This window comes from Drosophila ficusphila, unplaced genomic scaffold (assembly GCF_018152265.1).
Source record: "Drosophila ficusphila isolate 14025-0441.05 unplaced genomic scaffold, ASM1815226v1 contig_791, whole genome shotgun sequence".
NCBI lineage: Eukaryota > Metazoa > Arthropoda > Insecta > Diptera > Drosophilidae > Drosophila > Drosophila ficusphila.
In genome coordinates, this window is record NW_025064737.1 from 21,271,085 (window position 1) to 21,292,749 (window position 21,665).

At 39.6% G+C, this 21,665-nt stretch overlaps 2 protein-coding genes across 5 annotated transcripts in view; one reads left to right on the top strand and one right to left on the bottom strand.

Moving 5' to 3' along the window:
- The window catches only part of LOC108095838, a 61,446-nt gene extending 43,246 nt beyond the window's left edge, over positions 1–18,200 (bottom strand). Inside the window, exons 1-2 of one of the 4 annotated variants that reach the window (XM_043208969.1) lie at positions 18,123–18,200; positions 14,863–15,147 (exon numbers count right to left, since the gene is read on the bottom strand). In XM_043208969.1, coding sequence (XP_043064904.1) covers positions 14,863–14,974 — 112 coding nt within the window. In that variant the 5' untranslated portion in view covers positions 14,975–15,147; positions 18,123–18,200. Of the gene's footprint in view, positions 1–14,862 lie in introns of all 4 variants that reach the window. The other 3 variants (XM_043208970.1, XM_043208968.1, XM_043208971.1) reach the window with 3 other exon arrangements.
- Positions 18,201–19,406: 1,206 nt separating this feature from the next.
- The window catches only part of LOC108095764 (protein lap4), a 64,382-nt gene continuing 62,123 nt past the window's right edge, over positions 19,407–21,665 (top strand). The window contains 2 exon segments of the mRNA XM_017196970.2: positions 19,407–19,650; positions 20,392–20,801. Of these exon segments, the coding sequence (XP_017052459.1) occupies positions 20,640–20,801 (162 nt within the window). The 5' untranslated portion in view covers positions 19,407–19,650; positions 20,392–20,639.

Genomic DNA, 21,665 nt, shown 5'->3' on the forward strand with positions numbered 1-21,665 from the left:
TGCAAATCGAATGCTTCATTAGGCATTGAAATGCCTTAATTCCATATGCGGTTACTTTTTTGACGATTTGCCAGCAAAGTGCTTACAAAACGTGTCTTTGATAAATGGGACAAACATCGTCGAAAGACAGCGAGACTCCACACGTTCTTTGGGCAACTTAACTTCGCGCTTCCAAACTGAATTACCTTCTGACTTTTACCGTGTTTGCTTTGATCGTCTATTTGTTTATCTGAATTTTTGGCTAAATTTCAGTGCCTTAGGCCATTTTCTATGTCCAAAGAGATCAATATAATGGTCCATAATTATGTATAATGAAGAGGGGGCTTGTGGATTTGAAAAGCTTTCATGGCAGTTAATAAACATTTAATATGCACAGCTGGTAACTTCAAGCTTCTAGCCAGTTTTTTGAAGAACAAAACAAATTATTTTCACACTTTAATGTACCATTTTTGTGATTTATGATGGACGGATCAAATCCAACAACAAAGAAGCCATTTGACTTTAAAATATGTAAACAACCTCAAAATTAATCCCTAAGAATGCATTTGAAAGGAATTCCGTAGAAACATTAATGCTAATCTTCTTATATTTTTAAGCCTACCACACTCAGAGAAAAACACAATTCAAGATATTCAGCTTATATTTCATGACAAATTGTTTTCGCAAGCAATAAGACGATTTAATTTTTTAAATACCGGTTAAAAAGGACTCTCAAAACTACAAGGTTTTTAATGTTAGAGGGTTTGCTTTTTCTTAGTGCAGTTATGCAAACACAAAATCACATCAGTCTTGTAGTTGTTTCTTCCTGAAGAAGAGACACGCTGAACCTGTTTGCCTCATAACTCATCTGAAGAGCGCTCTTCCCCGGGAAATATAAATTTTCCGCTATGAATCCAGGCTTGAAGAGCCTCCAGCTCACCTGCGTCGGGCCATCAGAACAAAACAAATAGCCTTGTCATTTATTCGCTCGGCCACGTTGCTAGGACACATATTGAATGGAGAAGCTCTGGAGCACTGGCTGGGGCTCTGGTGTCCTCTATCAAGTGCTTCTAGTTCCTATAACAGCCAAATTGAGTGGGCACCGACTAGAGCGATCTAATCTGGCCAGCGATGACACGTGCTGCTCTCGTCCGGGTTTTTGCGTATACGCAATGTGTTGCAAATGAAACGTTGCTAAGTGGGTTTCGTTATTAGATGACCGCAAATTCTATTAGTTTGCCCGGAGCGAAATTAATTAGGCTCGCAAATCAACAAGTGTGTTTGTGTCGGAAAGCTGTGATTTTGACTTTTCCCATCTTGAATAAAATGTTCAATGGCTGTTGTTGCCCTCATATTTTTGTTGTAGCTGCCAATTTCCCGAGCGGGATAATGCCGGCACAAAATAAAAACCAATTAATTAAGGCCAAATACAATGTAAACACAATGAATTGAAGCGAGACACGGGCCACAAGAGCCAGGGAATCATTGCATAATGGCTGTCTGGGTAATTTACGTTACGTATACGCACTATGTGTCGGTACAGGCAAAAAATACATGTAAGAATGTATTTCTGCTCTCTATGAATATAAATAAACCCATCAAGATAATCAATAATGCGTGGCAAGCCTATACAAAATAATAATGAATAAATGTCTTTCTTAAAATGAATAGAACGACAAACCTAACTAATCAATTGGGCAATTAAGATTACTAAAATCGATAACTGGAATCAATATGAGAGCACACTAATTACTTTCACATCTTTCGGCAGTTTGTTTCACTTTTTAAATTTTTTTGAGTGTCATAGACTTCAGCTCCAGTCCCGGCTCCACTTATTATGTAAGCGGGCATTAAACTACTTGCATAAATCACTTGCCTGGCAACGGACACAGCCTTGGGGCCCTGGTGGTGATTAATTATTGGAAAAACTGCTACAAAGGACTCGAGAGTCTGCATCCGAAACCTCTTACCGCTTGCTCCACTCATATCGCTGCCATCGCCGCTCGCCGATATGGATATGAAACAAATATGGAATGTTTTTCATTTCTCGCATAATTCAATTGATGTTGGCATTTCCATTTAAAAGCACAAAAAAAAAAAAAAAAACGGAAAATAAAATTGAATCATATACGCACTTTCCGCCTCAACACAAAACCACCCACAGCACCCACTTCCCCTGCATCAATACACCGGGGAAAAATCTTATCAAATTTGAGGCAGTAATCACAATTTAAGCACTTGATACACCTTTTGGCATACACAGCTTATTAATTACTTTAGCCACATTTTGTAAGTCACAGATGGGAACCAAATACTACAAACTAATCACCAATGTTATTTTCTCTCGGTGTTTATCACAAAGCTCTACAGGCCCCAAGGCCCGGCTGTGTTGTTGCCAGTACTCCCCGAGGGCAATATGACAATTAGTTACCAAAGCAACAACAGAAATACCTACAAATGACAGCAAAATACACAGGAGAGCAGGGGGCCTAACATTTCTGTGGGGGCGGTGCGACAGAACGAACGGTGCTACAGAACGGAGGACACGAGGCACACACCGCACAACATGGCCGCATGGCAGCCATTTTGATGGCACCAGAGGACACTCAATGGCACAGCAGCAGCGCGGAGTGAAAAGTCGCTGCGACTACGGTGGAGCGATACATTTAGTTGATTTTTCACAGGGAGCAGCAACGGCGACCATTTAATTAGAAAATACGTATACGCCGCATGGTACGTGCTTGCTATCACGTGTCTGCCGCCTCCACGTTGCCACGACAGCACGAATCCCGTCAACTAATTCATCAATTTTTCTCATTTTTCCGCAAATTCGGTTTTAATGATTTCTGCAACACCTACATTCGCTCTAAAATCTAACAGTTTGTTTTGACTTTAAGCTTCGCACCGTGCTGTGCGCAGTGCGCTGCATAATTAAGATAAGTTGCACAGTGCTCGAAAGTAATTAGTTGAAATATTTATTACAATTACCTGTCAGCGAGAACGAGTGCAACTGGAGTTGCGTATAAATGAACTTTGCCAAGTCAAGTCGTGGACTTGCCTGAAACTATGTTAATTCGCGTGATAGTTTGTCGTGGCTCCAAATGTCAAACGGTTGGCGGTACAGTGGTTCCCGAACTTAGAGGCAGAGGCCTGATAAATGGTCTAGTCCAAGACTTAAAAGAACTTGTTATTCGCTGACGTAAAAACCTTTTACAGCAAAGATAAACGGCCTCATTAAATATATCGTTTCCAAGAGTCGGAGGAACCCCCGAAAATAACACATTTCGAGGTTGAAACTTCTTTATTTTTGGTCATTAAACGTGCTGGCCAAAGGGCAAAAGCTACGAAAAAACCACACACTAATTCGGCGAGAAACATTAAAAAAAATATTTTCATAAGCTGGCGGACTTTGTGCTTGTCTAAGTTCTGAAATCGCAACCATTCTTAGGCAATTAAGCTCACTGTGCCAGATTATTAGACAAGATCCAGCTAAGCGGATTAGCTGTAATGTTAATTAAAACTTTATCTCAACCCCCCACCCTTGCCACTTGGCCGACTCTTTGCGAAACTAATTTGCAAACAAAGTTAATCACGTCCCTCGCATTGATATCCAATATAGCCCGCAATGAATTCTAAATACTCGTGCATATCGCATATTTATGCAAATGAACTGCGAGTGAGCTAATTGAGTATTAATTAAATAGCAGTAGAGTGCCTAAGCCTTCGCAATACATGTGTATTGAGTGGGATTATGCTTTGTCAAGAGTCAATAGCTGGGAAATGGAATCAAATCAATTATGCCGGCGATTGCTCAACTGATGAAGCTCAACAATCTCCAAGAAACTATTCGCACACAAAGACTTTGTGTAGATACTCTGGTTGCCTTATAAGCCAGCCAGCAATTTGCATAAACAATTAATCATGCAAAGCGCGAAACGTGCACAAAATTCGAAAAGAACAACAAACTAAATTTAGTTGTGCCACGGACCTGCAAAAAGGAATATCCAGGGAACCGGCAATGTCGATGGAGAGACAAAGGAGAACTCTAGCTGAAGGCAGGAGCACACGAGATTGTCTGAAATTCATAGAAATTGCACCGCATATGATTCAATTTCGCCTTTCAACCAGCCAACTTGCGCTGAGCCTGCTCCAAACTGGCAGCAGGCAGCAGCGCCAATAAACGTGGCCCAAAAGAATGCAGTCCGAAAACCAGTTTAGCGTACAGCCTGTGGACTTCTCGATCTCCAGCGTGCAGAGCACTGTACACCGAAAAAATACAAGAGGAAAACAAACAAAAAACCACCAATAAAAAACACAGAAGCGGTAGTAGCCCTTCAACACAGAGAAAAAACCATAAACTCTTTTCCCAATCCGTTCTCATCAAAATATATTTATTAAATGTAGCCCAAAAAAGTGTCGAAAAGATCTATTAATTTTGAAGAATCATATTTTTGGTGTAATTTTGTAGAGAAATGAATTTTAATTACTCTTGGGTTAAAAATTATCTCCGAAGTTCAAATCACCGAAGGTATTGATTCATCGTAATATATAGGTAATTTAGATTCTGTTTTTTTATTGTGTAACACCAGCTACAACAACAAGTGAACCAAATTCTTTTTAACGAGCTTGCACGAACATTTGATCCCCAGACCCAGAGCAGCAGGTAAGTGGGGTTTTGCCAAAAAGCACACCGAAAAGGAGCAAAAAATTGAAAACGGAAAAAAAGCACAAAAACCAAAAAACGAAAACCAAAAAAGTCAGTGCCAGCAATGGCCAAGCCAAGAAGTGTTAAACCCGAGCCAAGTTTTTAGCTTGGCCCGTCCGTGTCCGTGTTCATATCTCGTGTCAATTTGCAAGCTGACTTCTCTTTTATTTATTCCTTTTCCATGCTCTCAATTTATTTAATGCTTTTTTAGTTGAGTTTTGGTTTTCGTCTTTATTCTTTTTGTTATTCGGCGCAATTTAATTGCAGGCAGGCACACCCTTTGCACACACCTCAACTCGAGCTTCTTGTCTCCGTGTTTTTTTTCGGCTTTTTGGTGGCCCCTCCACGCCTGGCTAGTTCTCTAAAAAATGCTTGAGACACATGCAACGCCACTAGATGGACGATAATGGCCATGGCTAAATATAATTATATATTTATGAAATTAAGCAAATTATGCTAAATGCATTCTATTATATAGTTAGCCGCACCACCGCCGTGGCATTCGCAGTCGGCCACTTCAATCCGGCTCCATTCATTCACATTGCATTTGGGCTCGGGATTGGGAGTGGGAATGGGCCTGGAACCGGGACAGAGATTCCGTCGAGACTGGCGGCAGACTGACGGACACTCTGGGATCGGCCCTGGCCTCTGGTGTTGATTGGTAAGCGTGGAATACAAATTAATAAATTATACACCAAGCTCTTTATTATATTCTTCATGTTTTTGGGCTTCTTTAGCACTTTTTTTGTAATTTATGCTTAAATTGTCTTAGTTTTATTTTTGGCAGTAAGTCATTCATCATTAGAAGGTGAGAAACTCTTTAATGAAAACCCTAATTTGGTAAACGAAAAATGTTTTTTCTGGACTTGAGAGAATTCTAAACAAGGGGTTATCTAATCCATTTGTAATTTAGTTTATGCTTCTTATTCATTTGTTTGCTTGGTATCCCCTATTTACACAAGCTAATGAAATCTTAATCAATGATTTTTAATTTCCAAATCAACTCAATAATAAACTCTTTAATTTATTTATCAAATAAACACAATTAACTACACTAATTATATGCAAGCTCAAATGTTCAGATTTATGAGCTTGTGTGAGGTTTCAAATCAAATTAATAACCGTCCGATTTTTTGCACGCAAACATTCAATTATAATAAAATGCTTTAATCGAATAATGTGGAAAATTCCATTTTCCAGTTCATTGGAGCTCAATTTATTACGCTTATAATTAAATTTATTAAATGGCAAGGTTGATTTCTGGAAATTGAATTTAACGAAACACGTTCTGCATATTTACCGTTGACATTTTTTTGTAACACACGTACATATGTTTAAATTCAATTTGACATGAACATGAACATCTTTTGAAAAAGCCGATAAAATAGCATCAACAAAAATTGTCATTTAATGGGAATAATCAAGTTTGAATAACCGAACATTTATTTTTGCCATTCCCCGCTATTATCACAATTTATATTCTAAATTTATCCAGCTGCCCACATGAAAAACTTTACGGATTTGGTAAAGAAATAAAAAAATCAACGAATATGTAGGCATATTTACGCAGAACATTTCACAGACATGAAATTGAAAGCCAAAATATTTGTATCTTTTATTTTCTTGGGATGTTCTTTTTTTATTCTCGCTATCACCCAAAATGGGACACTCCATTTTCGTCAATTGATTCGCCTGTCTGGCTCTTTCAAATACGCATTAATTTCATTTATTGCAATCATCATTGTTGTTGTTGTTGCTGTTGTTGTCATAGCGAGAAAAGCCAACGCAAACACGAAACTTAGACGGAGAAATTTCCGAGGTGGGAGATGAACTGCTGACCAGGAGGAAAAACTCGAGGGGAGAGCTATACGATTCCTGGGCACTGATTGTGTTGATTACGCTGACCCACTTCGCCTGCCAAGGCTCCTTCTCTTTCTTTCCTGGCGGAACTCGTGTGTACCGTGCTCTCCGCCCCCACCAACCCCCCCACTTTTAGTCCCTAGTCAAATTCAATGAACTCGAAACTTGCTGATAATACTCGCAATAATAACAATAATAGTAGTAATAATGTTGTTTTCAAATGACAGCACAGACACGGGTGAAAAAAATAGATAGAAGGCGGCGGGAATGGCGTTGTCACTCAAAGTTAAACAAGAGTAGATAAATGGCAGTCCTCCTATTTCTCATCCTCTGCTCCTGACAATTTTATTCAAAGGTCTGAACACTTTAAAAAAAAGTTTTAATTTTACTTTGATGAGGGTTTTTCTTCATGTTTAGGTATTTATGTAATTTTTTAACAGCGCTTACTATTGTTGCTTTAAGCTTCCACCTCAAATTGTATTTCAACATATTGTATTAAACATATGTATCTGCTGTAAAGTTTTACTTTCTGTGCATTTCGTCGAATATGATATGTTTTCATATCCGCAAGCATTGAGTTCACCTAACAAAAATAACAAACTACTTGAAAGTCGCGTTTATTTTTAATGCGAGGAACAACACTCACATGGCACATAGAGAATCCAAAACATACACACAGGCTCCCACAAATTGTTTTGTTTTCTTGGCCACACAGTGACTAGGCGAAAAACGAAGTTGGACACCACCACCTGCAACTCACCCCCCAAATCAACTATGAAATCTGCTTTTATGCTCGAACTGGCTGAACATATTTTGTTAGCTCGAAATGCCGACATACAGGTAAGTGTTCAGAGGTATTCGAGGGGATTTTCGGGGGCACTCACTCGCCTATCGACATGATCGGACACAAAGTTCTTTGCCATTGGCAATTTTTTGTTTGCTTCTTTTTGGGTTTATTTTGCCATTGTTGTTGGAGTTGCAACAACGCGGCCAAAGCGTCAATTACCGCCCCTGTCGATACACCTGTACCCGCCCCCACCTTTCCCCACCAAACGTCCACTTGTCTCTTATTTCTCGCTGTTGTTTGTCAATAATATGCGTCATTCTAGTACGAAAAAATAAATAAATAACACGCAGAAAAAAAATAGGAGGAAAAAAACCCGGCTTACACGTGGTACTACTTTTAATGGATTTTATTTGTACTTGCCACTGTCGTCCGGAGTTGCCCCCAAGGGGGGCGGGGCGGGTTCAAGTTGTAAGTGCTATTTCCATTGTTGTTCGCAAAGTGTTGCTGCTGTTAGTGGTGGTACTATGCGTAAAGCAGTCAAACGGACAATGACAAACAATATTGTTTGAGGACGGGGGGTTAGAATCTGACATAGGAATGAACCACTCAAACTGGTCGGATATATAATGAAGAATGGCCAAACAATTGGGCTTGTGGAATATGCGATGGGCTTATAAATCAAGTCGTCCAGTCATGAGGTAAACGAGTGAAAGGCCAAACAAATTGGTCAAACAATCGCTTGAACTGTGGTTATTTATTAGCTGGTTAGGCAGCAGTTTCTATTAATTTGTAATTAAAAAGCTCACAAATATAATAGTTACCCAAACTTTAAGTTAAACTAAAAACAAACGAAAAAGGACTTTTCTTTTAAAATACTAAAATGAAAAAACTTTATTCACTTCTCTTCCACCCGAAACCAATTAAAAATGAAATATTAATTCTGAAATGCTCTCATGCTTTTTCCTTTTATTTAGTTTTTTAACAACTCCAGCAGCATCTGCGCCACACGCCGCTTATGGCCGTAAACATTTGAACCACTCGTTTACGAACACTAAACATATCTAATTGCTAAAGTATTAATATGACATTAAGGCTCTTGGCATTTGGGTCGCACACGCCTGTCGATTCAGAGGAAAAACAAAATAAAAACGGCCTGTCATCTAGGCCACGTTAGTCAATGTTTAAACTTCAGACCCAGTTTAATTTTAAGGCGCGTTTGCTGCACCATTAAAGCATCTCATTCCACCATTAATGGGACCCAGCCCACGCCCTCTCCAGTTGGCAGAAACTTCAAGGCACGCCCGCCCGAATGGGGAAAAGTTTTCTAATGCGGCGCCACGGCTACGCAAATTCATGCCAACTAACTTCTAATAATAATTTTAATTGCCAAACGCCAGCACTCTGGCCATTATGGCGGAGTGGGCCAGAACCAGGAGCCTTACGTTTTCCTTCTCTTCATTTTTATGTTTTCATATTTTTTTCTCTATTTTATATCAACGCTTCGAAGAAGTTGACGCATGGCACATGTTTCAGGGGGAGAAATAAAATTTGAAATATCATGCTGACTAAGGGGGATATTTTTTATAATTTTTTCCATTTTATTCCAATTTTATATTTTCCTCTCCCCTTCCAACTTTCTTTGAAATTCGCAGTTTGGTGTTTGACTTGGGTGCCGAGAAGCCTTAATATGCTTATGTGTCGGCCAAGCGGAAAAGTACCAAGAGCAAAATCACACATCACATGCGTGTGCTCCGGCATATTGAAATTAAGAAGTCAAGACTTATAAAATAAATCAAGTTTTTTAGATTTATAAAACCCCTCTTAGAGGTCTGGTGTCATAGCAAACGTTTTCCCAACATCTTAATATCCACATTGTCAACACAATAAGGTGGTAAACAAAAACTTTAGTCATCGCCGTCTAGACGATTTTATTAAGAAACACTTTGTCTTGACCATATTACTTAGTTTGTCGTTTGGGAGGTAAAAACGTGAAAACGTAATCTATGATGATGTGAAAATAAACGCAATGTAAACAAGTGGAGTAAATAATGAAACATGAACAGGCCATTTTGCATGACAGAGCGTTTAATTCAGAGTACTCCTTAGACATTTCTATTTTAAGAAGTACAAAAGCAAAGCTCTCACCAAAAGAAAATTCTAAATTGATTTTTTTAATTTTAGCTGTAAGTAGAGAAGTTTGTAAGTTTAGTCACGAAAATGTTAACCTACTCCATCTATTAAACCCAATTTAAAATTTCAGATCCATATTTTGATAGTGTTTTAAATGTCAAGTTTAATCATTTTCTTAAAATTTCTTAAAGGTTTTCCTTGGGGTCCTGAGAAACATTGTGCTCTGCCATTACGCATTTACACACCTTTTCGAGTCATATTTTCCGCTCATTAGTGCTCCGGTAAAATGGGGAAACTCGTCCACTCTAACTTTCTAATTGAACTAATATAATTCGTTATATTTTTTATACGCTGTCGCACGCGTCAGATAAGAGTCGCTGCGAATCCGGAGGGGGATGGTTTCCGTATAATTGTCGGTAGAGGGGAAAATAGGGGAAGTACGCTTCTCTCGCGACCCTCTTTGCCATTAGAAGATTATGAAATTTATAAAATATTTTCCCAAAGATTTTTCTCGCCACGAAAAGGCAAAAAATCTTTGCTTTCCTGCCAAGTGCTAACTGCCGTTGGGGGAAAGGTTCGCGATGTACTTAACTGATTTCCGAGAATTTTCACACAAACACAGCTGCACAGGAGGGTGTCCCAGTGTGTGTGTGTGCTGAGTTTGTGTGGAGCAATCAGTTTAAAGCTGTCAGGGCAGTGGCAAGGATTTTCAATGAGGCTATAAACCGGAAACTGCTGCGAGTAATGCGACGCAGGATCCTCCCGGCAGAAACATCGTCACGGCCATTGCCAATGGTCGTGTGTGGATACTTTAATCAGAGCGAATGCGCCCGAAAAACACACACTTAGGTACATCGAAAAAAGATAGTTGGGAACATCCTTGTAGAAAACTGCTGCGACAAGCTACAAAAACGTTAAGGCTTACAAATATTCTTTTTCTTATGAAAGCATTAACAACGTTGACGCACAAAAAAACCAAATAGGGTAACTACAAAAATAACATAAGATCAAATTAAGCATGCTTTTCCGTATAAAAATTTAAATTTATTTTTATAGTTCGTAGTATATTGTTCTCTGTTGCTTTATTTTCGACCTATAGGTAATTTTCTGTAATTTTCTGGTACATAAAAGTCATCTAAAAAAGTTTTCCACTCTCACGTATAAGTAAGGGGGGTGGAACTTTCCATTGTTAAACTTTTATAACTCAAAGCCTCGATAGTTAACTTCTTTAAATAGCAATAAAAGGAGAAATGAGAATTTTATAACTTTGACTTATTTTTAAACTTGACCTTTTGTAATTGAAATAGCAACTATTTAAATTTACAGACATCAAACAAACTATTCGGAATCTAGAATTCAGTTCAAAATTAGGTTCATAAATTATTTGTAAGAAAAACACCGAACTAATTTTAATTAGCACCCAAAATTAATAAAATGTTAAATGAAAAATTCAATGTTCATTTCAAATGAAATTGTGGTAGTGTAGAGCTTTGCAGCGTGTTTTGGTAAACCTTTTCGGGGCTTAAAATGCGGAGCTGGAGTAGAAGTCTGCTAGTTACATTCCCCAAAACTCTCTTCCAAATGTCGACGCACTCTTTGCTCCATGTGTCCTCCCCTTTTGCGCCGAACTTAAACCGGCGCCTCGAGCATTTTAGGCTCATCGTCGTCGTCATCCTCATCCCCATCCTCATAGCCATTGCCATAGTGGGGCACTCATCCAGTCAAGAGCGGGGAAACGGGGCTTGCATTTGTGGTCTGGATGAGCCGATTTTCTGTTTTCTATTGCGGCCGGCAAAACGTTGACTCCTCAAGTTGTTATTTCAACTGTTTTTGCAGAAGCCCCTCTTTCGGGCCGAGGGTGTTCTTATTGCCGTTTGTTGTAACGCTGCTTGAGATGTCAAATAGCTGAGCGGTCTTGCAACAACATCAATAACAACAACAACAATAAGCAGCAACCGCAGCAGGAAGCACTTGAAAATTGAAATCAAGCATTGGGGCGCCAGTTTTGCAGTTGCCGTCGACGCCAACTGAGACGCCAACGCAGCACAAAAAAAAAGAAGAAGGAAAACAAAAACAATAACTATAACAACAAAAGTGGCAGCAACATCAGCGGAGAACAAAGGTCCTCGCCTTGCTATTTGCATATGAATATGGAGCACTTGGAGGCAGCTTTTGGGTTGTTGCTTCCAGCCAGCAACAAGAATAACATCAGCTACAACAACCACAAGCGATTTGCTGTTTGCCATATGAATAAACCAGCAACAACAACAACAAAGATTCGCAAAGAAAACTTATTGCTGATGCTGTTGTTATACCCTTACAATAAAATGGGGAACACTCCTCAAAGAAAAGCTGAGGATTTAGTTATAAATTATTTAAAGAAAGGTGTCTTTTCAATTTTGGTTATGGATATTTTAGTCTTGACAAACAAATAACAAGCTGCTTACTGGAAAAAACACTTACGTTTTACAAAAAGGTTTGATTTAGAAGTAAACCAATCTAAAAGCTAAAATTTAATATTCAAATCTGTTTTCGATTTATGCTTTAAATAGGTAGGTAACGAGATACCTTAAACATTAAAATTATTCAGCTTTAGAAATTTGAGAAAGTTTTTCCCTAACAAATTTACCTTACTTAAAAAGAGTATATAAGTCCTCGATTTTTGTTTGGTAAGGCCCCTCCCACTTCGACTTGGTTGTTGATGTTTGGGATGTTGTGGGTTGCCCCCATAGCTTTTGGTGAGCCTGCAGTGTATTGCCGGCGGCAACAATAACGCTCAACGCTTGCTGCCATTTGTTGCTGTTGCTATTGCTGTTCTTTCTGTTTTTGTTGTTGGCGATGTTGGCGTTGTCGGCGGTGGGCGATAGATGGCGCCACACGCCAGCGAAAATTGAATAAGAGGCTCGAGTTGAAGGCAATTGCCGAAGTAGGCAGGCAAGCGGAAAGCAGGAAGCTATACCAATAACAAACACACGTACTCAGAACTAAAGGAAGAGACTCTTGCACACATGCTGGGTTCATGCGGAGAGCCCATTTCACCAACATAATTTGAGTCAATTGGTGAGAAATTCAAGAATTTGGTAAACCGAAAAAACCTAACTAATTTAGCAATGTTAAAATGGTTGAAATCTTTTTGTAAAAATAATTTATCTGCTTCTTTTAGGTTAAACTTTTAGTTGAATCTTGTTTGGAAAAAAAAATTTTTAATATTGTTTTTACTTTCCTGGGAAAGTTTTGTAAATTGAAAACTTTGTGGAAATTCCGCATAAACCTGGTTACACACACCCACACACTGGCACGTAACAAGGAAAAGTTATGTAGTGTTCTGCGCCATGTTCTTTCGGATACCTTCCTCCGTAGGTTTTCCTTTTTTTATTTTCCCCCGTTTTTGCTTGTTTTGGGTTACTTTGAATTTAATGGAAAATTTATTGACGACATGCCGCTTAGTCGTTTGACTTGGACTCTTGCCTTTGCCTTCGAGGCAGCCACCCACCCACTAAACCGACCGACCGACCAACCAGCCACCCACCCACAATTTCGCCATTTCCTGGCCCCACCTCCTTCGATGCCCCATCCTTGCTGCTCCGTCATGTGTGCAAAGTTTTCGCATTCGGTTTGCTTTGGTTGGGCTTCATGAACTTGCCCATGCCCTGCACTCCAACTGATTCTTCCGAGCAATTGGGGATAAATAGTTGATGATTGTGTGTGGTCGGTGGGTTGGGGGTTGCCAAGAAGACAGGGGAAAAATCAGGCACTACTGATGAATGAGGGATGACCGCTTGATGTGTCTCGGATTGATTGATTGTCCCTTGCAATCCAATATGTTGCAGGACAGCATTTGAATCGTCTTATGCGGGTGGTTCGGGAATAACAGTAATCGCTCGCCATTTGCAAGGATATTTCCAAGACTGCGACGTTTTTTCCAACTGCTTGACAATTTTTTTCAATATACAGCTGACTGATGCTATTTATCAAAAGGCAAATTATTTTAAAAGCTTTGGGGTATTGATTTGTTTTATTTCTGAACTGAATAGTTTTAACTATACAGACAGGTATTCACATTTTGTTATACACATTTCAAGCTAATAAATTTTATGTTGCTCCATTTGAGTTTGAGGAAATTATCAAATATTCTTTGAACGATTTTAAATATTGATTTCAATAAATTTAACTCATGTAAATTCGTAATGGTTTACATTGACGAGCCACATCTGTAAGCTTTTTTGATGGCCAGCACACATGACTTGCTTGGCCAAACATCAAACGAAAAACTTATCGTTTTTTTATTTGAGTTTGTGGGGCTTTGATATGGTTACATTAAAAACGTGGGAGAGCTGCAGATGACTGACGAATGAGGGTGGCACAATGCCAGCCTAGAAAAATACAGGTGAGTCCAAAATTTGTCATCTAATTGACCGACTTGAATACAAAACCCCAGGTAAGATAGGCCAACTAATGCCTTTGACTTGTTCACTTATAACAAATTAGAATTAAACCCACGCTTAGCAAAATCAACGACGCAATAACCTCGCAATAGCCGGAGTACATGCAAGGGGACTATTCCGAAATTCTGGGGGGATTTGGCGGGGGTGTTACCTCCTGAACGCCTGAAAGCAACCCCCAAAAGGCGAAGAGCAGTTGCCGAAAATAAAACATTCACAAAAGCCGTGGCAAGGGGTAGTTATCCTGGCAGCTCTCCAGCTTGACGCCACAATCCTCACCGGAATCGTGCCGCGGAAGACCGAAAAACTTTTCTCGCGTGTTTTACCAACTTTAATATTTCATGTTGCTGATTTTCTTTATGGGATTTGGCCGTGGCAATCCCGGGGACAAACACCCAAACGAACGAACGAACCCACACCTTACCAATCTCAACCCCTTGAAACTCAACAAGTTTTTTTTATTTCTTCGTACTCTCCACTGAGAGTCTTGAAAGACCTTTCGAGTGGAATGCGGACACGCCTGCCATGTTACGCCATTAGTTTATGATTATTGCCTGAAGTTTTGTGGGTCCCCAGTGGAGTTTCAACTGGCACATCGAGTCAGTGCTGTCAACTATTTTAAAACAAAATTTAGCCAAATCAGGCAACAAACATAAGTACCAAAGGCTAAGAAACATGTATCTAAAGCTTATAAAATAAATAAGACCCTTATTTAACAGGACTAACTGGTTTGTTTTTGGATACAATTTGAATTCGAATTTTTTGTATTTTAAGAAAACATTTAATAAAGAATATTGATAGATAGTGTGTAATGGTTAAACCATAATAGTAATGAAATTATTAAGAGTTTCCAAAATACAAAGGCCTAAAAATACATATGTTTCACTAGAATAAAAGCCAAATTGACAACACTACTAGCAATTCGGAGTGTGAAATGTGACAGAGGAAACAACACTCACCTGTTGTTGACTCCTTGGTTAGTGTCAGTCGTCCATTGTGGTCGGTTAGCAGCAGCAGCAGGATCTCAATCAGTTGAATCACAAAAAGGCGTCGATTGTAAAACAAACACATTGCAATCCGACGTTTTTGGTCACCGCTTTCGGGCTGAGGCCGCTTTTCCTTGGCCCAACCGCGATTGTAATTTTGTATATCTTTCTGGCTGACGCGATTATTGGAACGTTAACGAGCTCTTCACGCTTCCAGTCAATTCGATTACCAAGAGCATTTTCTCATTGCTGCCCTCACTACGATTTTCGGTTCCGGAAATGTACGGAAATCGGGGTAGAAATCAAATCACCGAATTTTATTTACTAATCTAATGCACACACCCACGCACACCCTCACATACACGCACACACACAAAAGTATGCTAATATATTTGGGCTCACGCATAAATATTTTACGCGAGCAACAGTGCGTATACGCAATTTGTTTAATAGTCCGCACAAACATGCCGCCAACACGATGGCCTGGCGCCGATGTCATTTGTTTGTTAACGCTCAAATCGAAAAATTGATGAGTTGGGAGAACAGTGGGGCTTGGCAGTTAAAGAACCAAGAACGCCGAACCAAAGTTGTTCGACGATTTTGTACTGAGCTTCAACGAAAAATTTTTACTTAAATCTTTTGTTTAGCATGCAGTGTGTGCTATCAAATCAAAACGAGACTTTACAGGGATGAGTTAAAGTTTCAAGTAATTTTTAATATTCGTTATTATTTACTTGATTACACTTTTCATAAAGTTGTTCAAAAAGTTTTCCCAAAAGCTAACCAAAGTTGTTTGCTCCTTTGGTTTGTGTTCTCTTGCAAACTGCAATCACTTTGCTAGCATGTTTTTTTCTAAGCTTGTTTTTATTGGTCGACCTAGTTTAAATTGAACTTATGAGCCCTTGTACACATTCTAAGGATTCTATATTTACCTATACCTCACATTATATATAATATATATTCAAGTTAAGCCTAAAATTTCGATTAACTACATACTAAACTTTGCAATTGTTAATTTCATGCCAATGTTAAAAATAAATTTTTTAGCAAATCTTTAATTTGAGTGATAAAATACCTGAACATTTTGTTAAGGTGCGACTCTATTTAGAACTGACTGACAAATAGCTTGATGCGAAAAAGGACCATTAATTCAGCTGAAGGGTCATCCCTTACTCATTCCATGACACATCCTCCATTATCCTTTTATCGGCCTTAAATTCGTACTTGCCTCTTGCGTTTCCTCTGAGTTAAGCTGCGATAAATTCGCAGATTCTTCGGCTCAGATTCTTCAGCTGCCATAACGCACGCATCACCATAATAATGATAATAGTTATAATAATAATGATGATGATGCCGGTGATGATGCCACATAAAAGGCGGCGGGGCCCATTTCAATTTCAATTCCACAAAAGGCGCGTGTATCTCCAAGATACATTTCTATCTCGAGTGCGCGAATTCGCGCGGCAAACCAAAGCTCGCCAAAAAAACGAATAAATGAATGCTAAAACGTATTTCGGCATCGTCGCCATTACTATTATGTTGTTGTTGTTTTTGCTATTTCAACTATGAAAGGTTTTGCAAAAAGTAAAGCAAATCGCAGACAAACTTTTATACGTATGACAATTGAAAAAAAAGGGATTTCAATAAATCAAAAGAAAAATGCAAAAAGTGCTTGTGCGAGTTTAAGCTTCCCTTTTTTGTTTTGTATACACAGAAACAACAGCAGTCGTACGGATATTTACATATTTTATAATATTTTGTTTTTGTGATTGATGATATACATTTGTGTTCTTTGCTTTGCCTAATAATAATAATAGAGTAATATTTGCTTTATTTGAGTCGAAATGAATAATTCTAAGTCTTCGAATTTTTTTCCCTTTGTGTACGATGGCGTTTATTTGTTTACAGCCCAGCGAAAACTTTATTTCTTTGTTTAGAACTTTTTTTTAATATATATAAATTTCAGTTTTGGTATGAGCAAACCGAAAATTGGGAGATAAGCAAAAAAGCCGGCTGAATAAAGGAAATCATATTGGGGTAGTTGTTGTTATATAAAATGTATGCGAATTTTTGCACAAAAACACTCACAGATACGCCTGCCGCACACACACAGGCACAGAATCAGGCGCTCAGAAAAACAGAGAGCGAAAGACGAGATGAGAAGGCGAAGGGGCAGGGGGAGTAAGGAGAACAAACGAATTTCAGCAACGACGCAAATTTCGATTTCCTCCAAATTTCTACCTTCTATTATGCTCGTTCCCGACTTCTTCTTCTTCTTGTTTGGGCATCATATACATTTTGTTTGCAAAAAAATAAAAATAAAGAGCCAACAAAAAAACACAGAGAAGAAGAAGCAACAGCAGCGAGCTTACTAAGCTTTTTCTCTGCCGCCGTTTTGCTCCTTGTTTTTGGTACGCTTTCGCTTTGCTTTTGCCTTTGCTTTGCTTTTGGCTTCTTTGCTTTTCGGCGTTTTTATTGTATTGAATTGTATTTTGTATTTTTGCGGGCAATAAGAAGGAGCAGCAACTACTGTACTTGTTGTTTTACTATGGAGTTTTTCCTTTGCTACACATATCCTTTTTTACCGCTTTGTTTGTTTGGAATTTCTCAATTTTCAAATACTCAAGCCACCCACACACACAAAAACACGCGCAAGCACGCACTTTCAGCTTTTTTGGTATTTGCCTCTCCAGTTTCTTCCAGTTATTTCTCCTTTGTTGTATTATGTCATAATTTATTTGTCGCCCAGGACTAAACAATGCCGGAATTTCGTACAATTGATAAAGCCAATGAATCACATTTCGTTTTCATTAGCCCCCGTTTGTTGCCGTCTCGCTCTTTCTGGCTGCACCGGCTCCTGTTGCCTCCTCCCCCTTTTGTTTTTATTTTTGCTACCTTTGTTGTCTTTTTCGCATTTCCGCTTTGCGTTTGTGTTTCGCTCGCACTCACGCACTCACACACACCAAACGCTCGCACACTATTGGAGCTGTAATTGTTGTTGCTGTTAAGCTTGTTTAATTTTTTTGAATTAAAAACCGCGAATCACTAGCGCCGGCAAATTACTCGAGAAATCCGCAGCACAGAGCGACGCAACAAACACGTCCAAACAATTTGTTTGCCATAATTTTTCACGGGTTTAGAAACCGATTCATATCTTCTGTTGGCGATTGTTACGATTCTGGGTTTTGTATTAAAATTTAAATTTGCAATGCGACAATTGCCTATATGTTTACTTGTTCAGTGGTTCTGCAACACACGTAAACCCAACCAATTTTTGCGTGACATGCGCGACGTCGTCCGAACGCCCCAACAATTGTTTGTAAATTGAAAATTGAGAGGTGAATAATATTCACTGCAGACGGGAGTGTGAGGGAATACTGTAGTATCTTCGGTTCCGTCAGTCCGTTGATATCCAAAGACCTAAGCCCGAACGATTTTGCTGGTCTTTTCGACCGCTGGAGGGCGCTGTTTCCAGATACTTTACATTGGACAACATTTTCCTAACCGGCTAACTCTATAATCCAAAAACTCCGAGCCGAGAGAGCCACCCGAACGTTAACGGACTGTATCCGAGAGAGCGCGAGAGAGGCGGCGGCACTCACACAATTCAAATTCATTTGGTGCTGGAGGTGTCGGAAATTCGATGAAAACATCGAAACCGGCTATTTTTACTATCGGCTTCAGAAACGATTTTTTTACTATAATTTTTTATTTTGTGCTTTCCATATTATCTTTTTCTTTTTGCTTTGAGGCGTTTCAGTTCGGGTAGTCGGATAACAATCGGATATCTGTAGAATCCGATACACTATCCTAACCTAGCGAATACACCCTCCTAAACCAGACACAAACCATAACTCCTGAAGAGGGAAACCAGATTTAGCTTATTTGTTTTTCTATAGACCAATCGATCTGGTTCCGATTTCAGTTCCAATCGGATAAATTTAAACTTAAAAACCTATCAATTTCTGAAACATAAAAATCTGACATGAACAGGGGTTAAAAAGTCGACCACCTCCAAAATAAAAAATCTGAGTTAAATTTGCTGAATTATGGGTTAAGAAAGGACAGCATGAGGTCACAATACTGAAAACCATTGAAAACTTGGAAAATCCTGACATGAACAGAGGTCAAATTTTCAACCATCTCCAAAATAAAAAATTTTAATGCAGATCGCTTTGTAATTCCATCACAAATTTTTGGAGGTATGCCACTTTGAAATTGGATTAAAATTTGATTTATAGTTTTCGGATTGACATTATAGGAATCATTGAAAAGGAAACCAATTGATTGGTTTATTAGCTTGGTTTGGTGTATCGGCTAATTTTCTGTTAGCAAAATGTTAAATGCAGGCAACATCATGCTTTCATCGACTTAGTCCCATCTCTACCACTGTTAAAAGAACACAGCAACCGGTGGCACCAACCACGGTGTGTGAAAATATTTTCCAGGGATGGAAAAATATCGATTTTCGAAAAACTGAAATCGAAGGTTTACCACCTCTATGAAAATTTGTTTTTGTTGTTGCTCGAAATTGTTGTTGCGCGCGCGGACCGCGGACGAAAGAAAATCGGAACCTCGGAAAAGACGGATGAAAACAACGGCGCTTCGTCCGCTCGACTCGTGATTTTTCTACCGCTTTTGAGTGAGAAACCCGCCTGTTTTTTAACTGCATGTAAAGCGGACTGCGTGTGCGTGTGTTTGTGCGCGCGTGTACGTGTACGTTTCGCGTTTCTGTTGTTTTGTGTGGCCCCTGTAAATACAGTAAATACTCCAGTAAATAACGTGTTAAAGCGTGCGAAAAATGCAAAAAAAAAAAAATAGGGAAACGCTAAGGCGCTCTCTTTTTCTCTCTTTCTCTGCTTCCCCTGATTTTTCGCCGCCTAAGACCAGCATTTTGTTGTTGCGCAGCCTGCAAAATTGTGTGCGTCGTGTGTGTGTTTGTCCTGTGTGTGTAAATTCCAAAACATACGCCGCTGCACAGTGGCGCAAAATGGGGAAAACCGCATTAAGTAAATTCCAATTTCGATTCCCGGCTTTCGGGCTTTCCCTGTGTGCGTGTCTCTGTTTGGGTGTGTCGCATTAATGTTAATTTTCCGCTCAAGTCTTCTACCATTCCTCCATTCTATCCAACTTCGTTTGAAGAGGAAGCAACAAATGCGTCGCGTTGCCAACTACGTGATGCAATGCGTTTTATGGCATTCCAACCAAGTGCCAATTAGAATTGATTATTATTCATTATTTCGCTTATTACCCACACAAGCGCCTTGTTCTTGTGCGTGTGCGTGTTTAAGCGGCTCTCTTTGGCGTGCTCTCTTTCTCCCTTCCTCCACTTCACTCCTCGCTCAAACAAAAACTCCAGCCAGCCGCAACAACAAAATGGCAAGGCCAGGCAACAAAAAAATCGCCCTTTCTTACGTTTTTCCTTTTGCCTTTGGCGTAACGCAACGTAACGATTAACGTTATGTGAAAACCTGGGAAATAAAGCATAAAATTCAATTGCAGCGAAAATTGTGTGCGGCCAAAAAATGTGCGATAAATAAAGCCGAGAATTTCGGAATTAATAAAAGTGTACAACTCCGTGTCTAAAAGAATAGACGCGGTCAATGTCCGCCAGTTAGCCAAGTTCAGAGACACATCCTACGATCCAAAACGACCTAACAATATAAAACCCTCCCCCCCTTAACCGAAAAGCCGGCAAGACGACGTCCAAGAAGAAGCAGACGCAGCCGACGCGGCCGAAGACGAGCAGCATGTTCAAGTGCATTCCCATCTTCAAGGGCTGCAATCGGCAGGTGGAGTTCGTGGACAAGCGCCACTGCTCCTTGCCGCAGGTTCCCGAGGAGATCCTGCGGTATTCCCGCACCCTGGAGGAGCTCTTTCTGGATGCCAACCACATTCGGGACTTGCCCAAGGTGAGTAAGACACCCGCGAAACAATTCTCAAGACAGCGACTTACCAAATGCCTTCGGTAAAACTTATCTAATAACAGGAACTACAATTAAACCCCTCTTAAACTTTCCTCAGGCAAAATAACTACAGTTGGGATTATTTTAAAATGGGTCGGAAGTTATTCAATTAGTGGACTCTTTCGACAATTGGGAAAAGAAGTTCGAGCCAAAGAAGTTCGACTGTATACCGATGTCCCGGGAAAACCAACCTGAGCTGACTGGGCCTCAAACTTTAGGCTGCTGGGTGGTGCAAACCTGCAAATGTCATAGTTCACAGTACGTGGGAAACTGAATAAATTCCGACGAGACAGGTTTGGTCAGAGTGGGATCTACATAAAATAGTGGGTGGTAAATTAAAATTAAATATGTATAGATGCAGTAATAATGTTGGAATATGGAAATACAGACAGTTTAAGAGGAAAACGAGAATTAATTTATTCGTTCCCCAGAAATTCAAATATGTACATTTTTCTATATAAAAAAAATATTGCAAAAAAGAGCAGAGAAAAACAATACCTAGATGTAATTCCAATAGATGGTTGGGCATTCCGATAAAGATTGTTTGATCTGCTCAAACCCCTCATTTTTATCTCTTTAACAACTTTGAACAACGGCCTTGTCTGTCGGCGATGGCTTTACGTTGGCAAACTTGTCCCTCCAAATGGCCCTAAGCTCAAGGGGTTGATGGCTGGGCACGTAATTTGCATCCTCGGGTGCGTTGACCCCGCCCAGGGCCATTTCTCCATCCCTCCTCGTTCCACCTCTTTTCCCTCCTCCTTTTCCCCGTGAAAAGTCGAAGTCAGGGCCAGTCTCCCCTGGTCAGCTATC